The sequence below is a fragment of the Engystomops pustulosus genome, chromosome 3, assembly GCF_040894005.1.
Source record: "Engystomops pustulosus chromosome 3, aEngPut4.maternal, whole genome shotgun sequence".
Lineage (NCBI taxonomy): Eukaryota > Metazoa > Chordata > Amphibia > Anura > Leptodactylidae > Engystomops > Engystomops pustulosus.
This window is the reverse complement of record NC_092413.1, coordinates 91,390,117-91,403,942: the sequence shown is the minus strand read 5'-3', so window position 1 is coordinate 91,403,942 and position 13,826 is coordinate 91,390,117. Positions and strand designations below refer to the sequence as shown.

At 42.4% G+C, this 13,826-nt stretch overlaps 1 protein-coding gene across 3 annotated transcripts in view; it reads right to left on the bottom strand.

Moving 5' to 3' along the window:
- REPS1 (RALBP1 associated Eps domain containing 1) overlaps nt 1-13,044 on the bottom strand; it is a 65,678-nt gene extending 52,634 nt beyond the window's left edge. For 2 of the 3 annotated variants that reach the window (XM_072141389.1, XM_072141392.1), the window contains exons 1-3: nt 12,384-13,043; nt 3,962-4,085; nt 925-1,121 (exon numbers count right to left, since the gene is read on the bottom strand). In XM_072141389.1, the coding sequence (XP_071997490.1) occupies nt 925-1,121; nt 3,962-4,085; nt 12,384-12,536 (474 nt within the window). In that variant the 5' untranslated portion in view covers nt 12,537-13,043. Of the gene's footprint in view, nt 1-924; nt 1,122-3,961; nt 4,086-12,383 lie in introns of all 3 variants that reach the window. The other variant, XM_072141391.1, reaches the window with a different exon arrangement.
- Between the last annotated feature and the right edge of the window lie 782 nt (nt 13,045-13,826).

Genomic DNA, 13,826 nt, shown 5'->3' with positions numbered 1-13,826 from the left:
CAAACCACTCATTTACACAGTCATTAAAATAACTAAAGGGTAAACCTAATAATCTGGACACATGCACAAAAATCTATTAGACATTTTCAACTGTTAAGTAAAAATGTCAGGAGGACAATAATGGCCAAGATAACAGTTGCCACAATTTTAGGGAAATCTACCATTTGATTTCATGTATTATGAACCAAACATACCTGTATGTATGCTGTTCAGCCTGCTGTTTATAAACACATAACATGGAGCTTTCTGAACTGTCCAGACAGGACTAATCAACCTAAGCTGGATCACTCATACACAGCAGCTGGGGGATGGTGCAGCGATTAACTACTTCTGCTCGTCAGGCACAACACAATGATTACATCATTCTTTGAAGCAGTACATACTTAATGTGAGAGGAGAAGTGCCGAGCCCCAGCACAGAAGCGACAGAGCATTATTATAATTTTATAATTGTTTTTTTTTTTTGGCAAAACCACTCAACTCAGGAATTAAACAAGATACGTTTCTGTATCAGCGTAGCTACAGCATTCTCAAGGTATCTTTGGTTCATAATGCATGAAATCAAATGGTAGATTTCCCCACGGCTGCCATAACTACAACACTAAAATGGTTATTACCCACTGCCAACACCTGTAATTGGTGCTGGTACTGTTTGTGGGTGTCAGTGCGTAAACACTGAGAATATAGGGTTAACAACAGCATTAGAAAGTTAAGATATACATTGGAGGAATGTTCTTCATGTTACTAAAACAATGTAACAAACAAGAATACTAGACCTTCAAGGCTTAGTATACAGTAACAGATCTAGACTGAAGTTTTGCTGTAGTAACATAGACCCAGCAATAGAAGTCTGGTTCTCCACTCCCTTTTATCCAGGTAAATTTAGATGAACTTATTTAGAATGGATGAAATTGGTAAATTTTACCTGTTGCTCTGCTGGGCCACGTGGCTGAATAACATCATGACTAACTGAGCTTTTCTTGACTTGTGTTCTGCCAGGAGGAGGTGGAATAACTCCTGAGTAAGAAGAAGAGTTATCACCTTCTGAACCGTGGGTGACTGGGTGTCTTGAATCTTGCTCATTTTTTGACACCAGAAATCTTGGCAGAGGGAGATCCTTAACTGGAAAGGAAGGAAAGTGATATTTTTATTTAAGATTTCTTCTTAAAAACTGCAAGGCCCAGTACAGTTCATAGTATCATAATAGATTAGGATGAAAAGGGATGCAAGTGCATCAAGTACAAACAATACTCCTACAGTAATGGCAATACTTCCTCTTAAAAGAAGGAAAAAACATAAAGCAGATGTCACTCAGCCAATAGTAGGGGAACATCCAGACTCCAATAAGAAAGTCAGAATGACTCCCTAAATCAGTATGGCGAACCTTTCAGGGACTGAGTGCCGAAACTACAAGCAAAAGGCACGTATTTTTCACAAAGTGCCAAAAGCCAATTTAAAGTAATTAAAATCACAGGTTTTAAACATATTGGCGCCCCGAGGACACCAATACAGTAGAAAGAAGGAGAAATTCAGATTATTATTGTAGTTTCCCTCTAAGGTCCCTTAACAGGATGAATTACAGGTCCAGAGAAGGGTCTACAATGATAATCCAGCGCTGTCACTACCTCCTTGCTTCTCCTGCACTTCTAGTCAGTTTAAAATAGCGCTGTACATGGTACGTCCTAGACTGCCTGTGACTGCAGGAGAAGGTATTGAGTCCTGAATGGTGGAATGGTGAACTTTGTGCTGGGTGATGGCCTGGGTGCCCACAGAGAGGGCTCCAAATGCTACCTCTGGCACCTGTGCCGTAGGTTCGCCACCACTGCCCTAAATCAATGTCCCATCTTGAAAGCCCATTTTCCATATCATGCAATATTTTATTTTCAAGAAAGTCACCCAGGCCTTTCATGAACACGTTCAAAGCATCTGGCAATACAAGCTCTTGCAACAGAGGGTTCCCCAGTCTCATAGCTCTTACAGTAAAGAATCTGTCTGTGGTAGGCCGCCTCTCCTCTAGGCTTAGAGCTGTATGCAATATTCAATGTATAGCTATCTTCAGTAGAATCTATGCTTCTCTGGATTTATTTGCCAAGGAAGCAGCTGCCATTGGTCTACAAAGCTAAATTTACAGTCCACCAATCTCCCCCAAGTATATTTCCATTGTAATTTTTCTTCAGCATTTTACTAGTTAAAACATTTTTGTACCGATTTTTGTTTCCTGACAATTATCTATATTAAACTTTATTAACCCTTTACTCGCCCAGGTGGCTGTCACTTAACATTCTCAAAAACAGACACGTCACATTATGACAGTGAGTTTTTGGTTATGTGCTGTACAGAATTTGCTTGGGAAAGCTTTTACTTTTTACTGCAATTATATAAAAGATAGGAAAAAGAAATCTAGCATTAGTAAACTAGAATGTCCAAGTAATAAATTAAAAAAAAAAAAAACAAAACAACAATTTGCTCCAACAATAGGAAAGAGTTAAAGTAAATAGACAAACGATTGCGCTCCGGCTTCCCTGGATTTGTACAGTGACGTGTCCCTATACACAACGCATCAGCACTGCAGCCAATACTTGCTGTATACCAGCACCGAGGAGAGACATGTATACAGACATTTTACTGAAAAAACCAACAGAGTAAAATAAGTCTCTCACTGAAACATCCCACCAAATTGCTTGCCATGCATGTTTCTTTCCCATAAGGCTTCATGTACCTACAGCAGATTTGATAAAGCAAAACTGGATACTTAACACTTCTCTGCCTCTTCATGAAAACTGTATTCATGTCACGTTATGCCAAGCCCAGGCGTGGCAGAATTATATATATATATATATTTTTTTTTTTTTTAAGGAAAATCTGCTGCAAAATGCACATGCTGCTGTTGAATTTTTGATTCAGATTTGAAATCAACTACCGTATATACTCGTGTATACTCGGCTTATACACAAGTCAGTCAGTCAGTCTATATGAACACAGTCAACTTACATAGTCACCCTCCGGTGGCCCCGATGCGCAGCGCTGCTCCCCCGATGTCCGCGCGGCTCGTCTTCAGGCTTCTGTGCCCGTCTTCTTTCTTCTGCTCGGCGCCGCCATTGTTCTTCTCCCGGGCGGCGCCTAGAATGACGTCGGCAGCGGCGCGTCATACTAGGCGCCGGTCGGGAGAGAGCAATGGCGGCGCCCGGCAGAAGAAAGAAGGCGGGCGCGGAAGCCTGAAGACGAGCCGCTCGGACATCGGGGGAGCAGCGCTGCGCATCGGGGACACCGGAGGGTGAGTATATAAGTTTTTTAAAAATTTTTTATACCGGGGTCTGGCTGTATACTACCGGGGGCAGGCTGGGCTGGCTGTATACTACCGGGGGCAGGCTGGGCTGGCTGTATACTACCGGGGGCAGGCTGGGCTGGCTGTATACTACTGGGGGCAAACTTGGCTGGCTGTATACTACTGGGGGCAAGCTGTATACTATAGGGGGCTGGTTGGCTATATACTGGTGGGGTCTGTGACCAATGCATTTCCCACCCTCGGCTTAGAGTCAATAGGTTTTCCCAGTTTTTGGTGGTAAAATTAGGGGCCTCGGCTTATACTCGGGTCAGCTTATACTCGAGTATATACGGTACTTTTCTATAAAAAAATATTACAATAAAAAAAATTAGGTTCTGAAAGTGTTGTTCGACATAACTGGTAAAACATATTTGGTATTGGCACATCAGTAACCAACTGTACAATAATTATTAAATAAAAAAAATCAACCAAAATGATGATTTTGTGACCTCAAACAAAAGAAAATCACAAAATCTTTATTAGGAGCACAAACAGGTTTGAAAGCACTTAAAAAGTACTGAAGTACTGACCTAAACAATGGAGGCAAGAATATACTCCACGTGTAGATTAAACCACTATGTATTCTGGATTTCTAAAGAAACACGTTTTGTGGACGCCATGTTGTTGACTCACTTACCAGTGTTTAAACTCTCAACTCGCAATGGTAAGCCCGACTGTGCCACTGCTACCAGCTTCAACGCAATGTAGAACTGGCTTCTTCCAAAGTAGCCGAGTCTTGTTGCCCCACATAACTCCATGATCTAAAAAACATTGGCGAAAAGACTGTAAATGATCAAACGCGAATCATGCTTGAAGTGTAACTTTGTGTAGGCAGAGGAAGTGACAGTCCATGAGATAGAGCAATGGAATAAGCTGGTCTCCTGTCCACAGTAGAAAAGAAGAGGAAATCTGGTGTGAGCGGTCAGCCATGAGAGAACATGCTTGTGCATATATGGCTGTTTCTCCTCAGGGCTCGAGCACTACTTTACAAAGCGGTGTAAACGCCACCAGTACGAGAACAACTGATGCCATGTGATATATTCTGTGGATGTGAACATCATAGGCATTTAAGAAATAACATCTCTCCAAAGTGAATATAAACGGCTTAACCAGTTCAGGACCAGGGTTATTTGCGCCTTCAGGACCAGACAATTTTCTGTTCTTTGTGCATGTTCTTTAACTGGCTCCTAACAAAGAAGTGTTACCCTAAAACAGACATTAGAATACTATTTGGCAGTTTATGCCGCACATGTTGATATATGACATGTCTTTTTTCAAGTAACCGGTGGTCGTATAGGGTGATGTTAGTAACTTGTAGGGCGCATACATTTTTGGGTGTATACTTTATGGAACCTTTTTTAACTTTTATTTTTGCTTCATCTTTCAATGTGAATTTTATTTTTTGTTTTAAAAGCTTTACTTTTACACTTTAAAATGGGGTTTCAGGGTCACAGTAGCAGTGACATGTCTTTTTGGGATATGCTGGGTCTAGATAGACCCATCCTAGCCATGGTATCCCTGCAATCACATGTTTTACCCAGGATGATTCGAGGAAGTCGACCAGCGTTCAATCAAGCACCATATAGGAGGAAAAGGGAAGACAAAAATGGAGAATATCAATTCTGTTTTTTCTCCAGGGTCCTCTGTAGCGGCCATCCTAAAGTTTGCAATAAAAGTATGCTATGGCGTGGGCTTTATAGAAGCGGACCACAGGCCATAAATCTTCATTCCAGAACCAGTTAATAAACTTACCTTCATTAAGTGTAAGTGCCAAAAACAGGATCAAGAAGCAACCAGGCAAGTTCTCCCTCAGCGTCGCTTGCAGGATCACACCCAAAAATAAATACTCAACTAAATCATGTCAGTCATGTAATCCTTACCCTATGAGTAACTGTAGGATATTAAGCATCTACTAGATAATTCAGGATAGTATGTGGTGACGCAAGAGAAGGATTGATGATTTTGTCGAATTTGATACTGAGACATGACGACTTTTCAAGAGACGCCAGTAACCACGGACACCTACTTTGCATGGCATATAATCCTCATATTATAGGATAAATACAGGATATTTAACAATTTGACTTATCCTGGCAACCTTAAGGGCTACAAAGAGACCTCATTGAGCCACTGCTTATGTACCAAATGAAAGTATGAAATGGTGGGGCAAACTTGAATGAAAGGCCAAAAGATTTTGAAGCGCAATAGAAATATAAAGGAAACACTGTTCACAAGGCCGGGCTCTCCAGAACACATCATTGTGACAGCCTGGAGCCAGCGTCTTGCTGTGCTTTTGGTGTGTACTATTTACGGCAGATGCCAATTTGGGAGCAGTAAGAAGCTGTCCATTCTGCTGGACGTCTCCTCTTGTGCAGCTGTGCCTCTCCAGTCTGAGACACTTTAGTGGACACTTGTATGCAAGGCTGCTGTTCCTTTTATAGGGCCATTTTTAACCCATTACTGACTGTTAAAACCCAATTCATGACTTATACTTCTTACATACCCTTCACAAGCTGGAACATCTTTCCTTGTAGACAAAGCAGAGTCTCCTGAGACGCGTATTATACATAAACCAAATGCACAGCAACAGTCAGACCATCACCAAAGTGATGGGAAATGGTGAGAAGCCATCAGCACATCCTGGGCACTTGCCCACTTTTTCTAACACTGGTTGACTTGTTTCAAACATTTTGCTAGAGCAGAGCACTGGCTCCCAGGAGAATACGATGGTCACTACATGGGATGAATGCCTGACATGTATTCCCTCAGATCCTGCTGCTTGGGAGTCAGGGAGGGTCTAAGGCGCACACATGCATCTCAGGTTCAGACCGCTCTTCAGCCCCTCATCCCTTCAGCTCTTATAGGCAGGAGGATACGTGTATATAGAGTTTATACCCTTTACAGTAAAGATGGAAAGATTACACAGTATATACTACTAAACCACCAGTAAGAAAATAATATCTACTCTGAGAGGAACGGCTAAAATGAGAGCAAATTATTTCATGTTTATGGATCTTTATTTGATGAAGTACAAGGTCATTCTGTGGTTTGGTACAATTTGTTACAAGGGATTTTCCCGGCCAGCTACAAATATTAACCCTCTATCCACAGGAAGGGTCATACAGCTGAGAGGACAGGGCTACACACAGGACAGAGTCATAAGGTGTGAGGTTATTTACGGCTCCTCTATGTATAGGTCATTAACATCTTCCTGTAAAACTCCCCTAAGCTTAGGATATTGGCTGTGATGTAATATGTTGTGGTGATTACATGTAGACATCAAGCCTTAGAGTTCAGGCTTTGTGGTCATAAATCATATGTCCGTATGTAGTGAGCGCATTAGCTCAGAGCCTAAAACGCAGAAGGGCAATAGAGTATAAGTGCAAGTCTTGGTACAAAAAGATTTAAAACATTAATGTATTGAGGATGTGTAAGCACAGTCTCTCATATCCTGCCTCGCTTCAGAGAGATCCAACAAGTTTCCTCTACACTTTATCCTGCTGGATCTAAAACCAAGCAGGGAACATAACACAATGCAGCGAAGATGTGACAATGACCCTGATAATGCAGAAGCTGTGGTTTTTTTCCCCACCAATCCATTTTAGACTTAGAGGTTTTCCCACAAACAAAAGTTAGGCCCTATCCACGGGATAGGGCCTGTTTGCTGATCAGTTGGGGGCCTCAGTGCTGAGACCCCACAGATCACAAAAACTTCTTAATCTCTCAGCTGCATAAACATTAATGGAGCAGAACGGTCATGCTCGGCCGTCTGCTCCATTAGCCTGACGAAGCGACGAGGGGTCCAACAGAGGTACGTGGGACCCTATCTGACTTCTTGTTTTTGTGAGCTGTGGGGGTCTCGGCACGTAGACTCCCACTGATCAGCAAGTTCGGCCCTATCCCATGGATAGGACCTAACTTTTGTTCGTGGGAAAACCCCTTTAATGGAAATCAAAATATAGCATGGTAAACCAGGGACACTTCGCTCCGATTCACACGAGCATCTGTGGGACGTATATCCAAATTTGTGGCCCGATATATGCCCCCATAGTTGGTTATTGGGTCTGAGCTCAATACGGTGAGCACAGCGCATGCTTTCTATTCTGTGCCCGCAAAAATTACAGTATTTAGTATTGCATGCCGTGTACTGGGAAGCAGGAAAAAAATTCCAAATGCAGTGAAATTAGTAGAAAACCGCATTTGCATCATTTCATTATGGGCTTGGATTTTACGGCTTTCGATGTGCACCCCAAATGTGCACAACTTTTTTATGTTTTGGCTGACAAATCTGGTTAATGGCTTATTTTTTGCGAGAAGCGTTCTTTTCAGTGGTCTTATTTTAGATTGCGTAACATATTTTATAACTTTTAGAGCATTTTTTGAAGCATGTTACGGTAATTAAAAATTATCTTTTTTTCGGAGCGTTTTTGAGGTTGTTTGTGCAGGTCCAATAACTATTCTGTTTTATTATGCCGATAGTCACGGACGTAGCGATAGCAAATATGTGGGGGTTTTGTGTATTTTATTAAATTTTACTGAATAAAAACTAATTTGGAGAAAATCTTGTTCATTTTAGCATCACCGTCTTTTTATATGGAGAACTTTATTTTTCGGCTGATGAATCTGGTTAGGGGCTTATTTTTGGCGAGAAGAGTTTGTTCTTTTTAGCGTTCTTATTTTAGGGTGCGTAACATTTCTTTAATCGCTTTTAAGAGCATTTTTTAAAAAAAAAAATATTAAAAATTCTTTTTTTCAGAATATTTTTTGCGTTTTTTTCCCCTGTTTATCGTGCAGGTCCAGTTTTGGACCCGTTTTATTATACAGATTGTTACAGACGCAGCAATACCAAATATGTGTGTGGGGGGTTTGTGTATTTTCTTTTTTTATACTTTATTAAGTGTTTTTATGGGAAGGTGACATTTGTCAGCTTATATTTTTAGGTATTTATTTTTTATTTACTCTAATGTTTAAAAATTTTTTTTTTTTACTTTTTTTACTCCTACAAACTTGAACCAGCGATTCTCTGATCTTGAGTCCTTTCCAGCATCACAAGGAGTGTGCCATGCTATAGCCACAGTGTGTGAACTCAGCCTGAAAGTCCTTAAAGGAAACCTACCACTTGAAGAGGCAGGTATAAGGGGGAACTACCGAGCACCAGCTCAGGGTGAGCTGGTGCCGGAGCTTAGTTTTGTTAGTGTTTTAAACCGCAGTATCGCGGTTTAAAACACTTTTTAAACTTTATGGCTGAAGCTGCTTCGGCGCAGGGAGGTACGCGCTCGGCGCACCATGCGCGCGACTGTGCCCGCGGCTCTCCTTCACTACCTATGTAGCCGCGGGCAGCTGGAGCTCGGTAGTTCCCCCTTATACCTGCCACTTCAAGTGATTGGTTTCCTTTAAAGGAAATCTACCTTGTGTTTTAAACTCTATAAAGCATTTGCACTTCTGGCTAGTTCCAAGCAGTGTAAATACTAAAAATTGTGTATTATACATTTTATCTACATCTATCGTCAGTTTTACTTTACAAAATGCTCATTACTTTGTCTAGGGGATGATATTTTTTCTTCAACCCCCAAGTGCCGTACTATTACGGCTTGCATCGGGAGCGGTTGTACACAGTGGGCTAACGGGCCGAGCCCTCTCTGTACCTGGTGAGTGTTTGATGCGTATTGCAGCAAAAATCCACAAGTAACACCATCGATTGCGGGTGTTAACCATGTACATTCCTCTGGCATGCATGCTGCCACACTTGATATGATCACTGCACCCCTGGTGAGGTCATCGGGTGGTGGCAATCTGTTACCATGAGTCTATACTAGATTACCATGCCATTTAGCCTGATCTCTAGATCAGAAATTTACTGCAATATTGCAGTACCGCAGTATATGGTAGAAGTGATCAGGCACCCAAGGGTCCCGGTACTCTTGGTAGTCTGAAGAATAGTAAAAAAAAAATTATTATATATAATTTTCCACCAGTACGTCCTCGTGGGAAGATACTTTCCACAAGGGGACGTACTATAGCATCCCGCTTCTGGCACCAGCTCACGAACATCAAAACTATAAATCTGTAACAGCACTATAAACCATGAAACTGAAGTCAGTTTGAAGACCTTATATATTTATGAAAAGGAGACCCTCAGAAACTTGGCCTAAACGTATCAGAATGGTGATGCACCACAATGGTGAGCTGGAGCATCAGAAGTCTCCAGGAAGTTTTAATTAAAGTTCCTGTCCTGGAGAGATCCAGCCCCCTGGGTCACTTCAGCTGCCAATGGTCACATGCACATACATGCAGACACATTTCCCGGTCCGAACAAAAGGCTTACTTATTAACAACACATTCACCGAAAGGGATGTAAAACAATCAGCAGTGAAAAACTTCTCAATTTTTCTGTATAACTCCTTTAAAGCTCTTAACACATCTGCACTGTTCCAAATTCCATGTGAGAACTTTAGGGGATTGAATACTAACACTACGATGGGAAAACCTCTGCAAGACTTCCAGCAGCATTAGAGGATTCACGTTGCGTTGGATCCGCAGCATATGAATTACGGTTGTACATTGCAACCTCTGAATGGGTAGGATAAGCTCTGCCGTATTCGCTATACTCAGGTCCCCTACAGACATTCTGCAGTCCTGGCCTAAAATCTTATTTGTCAGGTCACTTTCTACTTATTTTGTTTGCTTATATTCGTGTGGTCAGTATATGTTGTTACATCTATTGTGTGACCTCGTGTGCTTTTCACTCTAAATGTAAAATGATGTTCTTCAGAAATTTTAATCCATAAAAAAACATCAACATAACAATGTCATGTCCTGTGATATCATAAAGGAAGGCAGTGTCTTTTCTTCAGCGAGTAGGAGGGAGGCGCTCAGAAAACTTTAGTAGTCAGCCAGGAAAACAATTCTACACAAAGCTTCAGATGACAAGAGGCTTAATGTGCTGATATAACAGGACTTGTTCCTATTAGATAATGAGTGTGGGCATCTGGTTACAGTTTTCAGCTAGTAAACTCCCCCTTCTCCCTTATAAAGGTATTGGATACTACTTGCTTCTATGAACAACTACACAGCGGTGCCCCGGACAGGATTTCTACCTTTTTTTAAAGCCTTCCCAACATTTTGGTAAAAGAGTTTGATGTGATGTGTAACATATCTGTTTTAGAAGATACTAGTATTCTCTGTTAGACAATGATTTGGGAACATGTTATCTCATTACAGTGACATTCCTGATTATCCTTCTGTGAACAAGGCCTCATGCACATAGACGCGTGTCTATCACAAATGGACTTGTGAGGCCCAAGTGGTCTTACAGCACAGGCATATAGCATTGCATCTTGGGCTGCAGGCTCACAGACATGTAGTGGTAACTCACACTGCTCATGCGAGCTCATAGAATTTGTCCGCATGCTATATAAGTGTTAACTCAGAGGACAGCACACAGACAAAAACTGATTATGTGAATGAGGCCTGACAAATTAATTTGGGCTACTATTTTTTTTTAATAGCAGTCTATGCCCTTTCCCCATGGACAATGCCAGAGCAAGTAGTGACACTTTGGCACCTGGCAACTTAATTTTTTGAAGGTAAAATAGAGGAATGACACAAAATTAAAGTATCTAATCTTTCAACAAATGTAGCAGATATCCATAAATCCAGGGTGTGCACATGGGGAATAAAACAGGTCCTGGTCATTATGTATGAACAGATAACACACCTGGTGCCCTGCATTGTGTTGGGGGGCCTCTGCTGCTTTATTTTTCTCTATAACAATTGCTGCTGAGTCCTACTGGGAGGCAAAGTCAGACACACAACTTATGGAACAATAAATAGGAGTCTGTGATTTTGGGCCACTGCAATCATGAAATGTTGCTTTCAGGCAGATACATGGAAGAAGATTGCTAGGGCTCATTCAGACGAACGTTTAAGTGTTAAGGCACTATTTGCGGCTGGATGTATGTCCCCATGGACACCTATGTCGCCTGGTCCCAGTACAGTCACCAGGTTGTCTCACTGCACCGTGACCGTGCACAGGGAAATACAAGACATATCTTATATTTTGCCATGTTACGGTGCCGGCTGCTCGCTTCTCTACAGAGAGGGAAGAGCAGCGATTACTCCTCTCTCCTGCGGGCAGATGTATGCTCACCCGGGCGAGTATATGATAGTTTGAGTGTACCCTTAGAGATAGTTTCCATAGAGAAATCAGCGCCTGACATGAAACACTGGCATCTGGGGAAGATATGTAGACTATTCATGATTAATGTGTAATCATACTTTGTTCTCGGGACGGAAAGTTCTTATGATCTATAATGATATGGAATATCCTTCTTCAGCAAGTGCTTATTTCCTCATCTTAGTAGTTCTCTGAATAGGAAGGGGTAAGGGATTAATTTGGGATAGGGCCATGGACTGACACAGAGCGTAAAGGAGTATTCCGATTTCAGCAAATAAATTATATTTTTTAATTGATGAAAAGTTAAACACATTTCCAATATGCTTTCTGCATTAATTCTTCAAGTTTTCTAGATCTCTGCTTGCTGACATTCTACAGGAAGCTTCATTGTTTATTTCCAGTGGACATGTAACTTTTATACGTGACCATGGTCAGATTTCTGTCCAGTGGAAGTAAACATAGAAGCTTTCTATAGTATGACAGCAAGCAGAGACCTAGAAAACCTTGTAGAATTGATAGAAAATATATTGGAAAATTGTATAACTTTTTACAATACAAACAATCAAAATGGAAATACCCCTACAACGTTACAGTTTCTACTGGAGGAAATACAAGATCCCTAAAGACAGTACCACCAGCTCCTAAAGAAAGACCTATGGAAAACTCAAGATATCAATCAGTTAACAAAGATCAGACGGATCGCGATCGATAACGCTACTAAAGCACCAGTAAAATAAAAATCTGAGGGTCTACAGAAGGGAAGTGGTCCCAGACCATGATGCATCAGTGACATTTTCTAGTATTAACGGAAAAAGGGTGACACCATGACGTTGGCACTGCCATTATCCGCGACAGGGTGTGGTGTGTATGACATATGCATTACCTGTAGGGACACCTCGCTAGGGAGCTGGGCGGCCCGGAAGAGCTCCACGACCCGGCCATTGGAGGCCACCTTCTTGGTGCTGTCAGTGTCACAGTAGGCGAAGAGGTCAGAGTAGTACTTCTGCTCAGCATCACTCAGGGACAGTCCTTCCATACTTGTCACTGGTCTCTACTACACTAGGGCGATGCCTGGGGGGCTACATGTGCCTCACCACAGCCCAGGAGACATTGGGGTCCTCCACTGCTCCCCTCATGTGTCAGCCCGCTTCCTCTTCCTCGGGGTATGGGAGCAGCAGGTGGGGAGATGAAGTTCACACTGGCCGGTACCGCCCCTCTCTCCTAACTTCCCTCAGCACATGGGGCTGCTCCCAGCGGCCGCTCACGACAACGCCTCTCAGGAGCCCGGAAGAGCAGCCCTCCCGGTCACGGTGCCACCGAGCGGCCGGAAGGTGTGTGTGCGCTAAGTAACTCCGCCGCCTCCTCGGCTTCTCCCGCAGCCCTCAGTGGCTCCTGCTGCTGCGTCCCGGGGTGACGTCGTCACATACACAAGTCCGAAAGAGCCGTGAACTGGGGAGCCGGATGTAGCGCTGGGCACCCTTCACCCGCCGGACTGACAGATCTGGGAGGAACGTCGCGGGCAGCAGCGCCCCTAGTGGTGGGAGGGACAGGTCCCTGCTACGGGAACGCGTACGCTGCTGATGGGAAACGTGCTGACCCACACACATGGCTCGTGCGCGCCACCCAGCGGCAGCCGAGGCTGTTACAGGAGACAGTGGAGGAGATGTTATTCAGATCTCTTTTTTTGGTATATTTGTTGCATTGTTAGTGCCCCATGTCAAATACAGTGAACGCTTTCTGTACTATCTGTGAATACATTCAGCTCATAGGTACATTCCAGGGTTCTGCTCCCTAAAGTTTAACCCCTGCTGTTATGGCTCTCAGTGATTTTTTATTTATGTTCAGTTCTAAAAACCAAAATATTTCCATGTTTCCAACAATGTTTCCCTACTTGAGGGTTTGTTTTTCAAGGCTGTGTCCATTTGCGGTGCCTATAATTTACTAACCATATTTTATTAACTATTATTGTACAAAAAATGTAATTTTCAAAATTATTTTTTCATTGTATAACAGCCAGCATAAATAACATGTTGACATTGTTTTGGGGGTTACTGTGGTTCCAGTGACATCTACTTATATAGGGTTTTTTAATGTTTTTTCTAAAGTTATACAGTTAAACATAAAAAAAATAGTTTTGTGTTGCAAAACAATTGGGAAAGAGAAGGGAAAATATTGGGGTAAAAAGATGACAGGGAATGGGAAGACCAGTTCATCTGTCACCCGAAAAATCCTTCGAGGAGGTGCTTACTAAACTAAGCGAACAGCCTGTTCTTGTTTCGTGATCTGGTGTTGAAAAGAGGGGTCCCTGGAATCCGGTTGGAGAAAT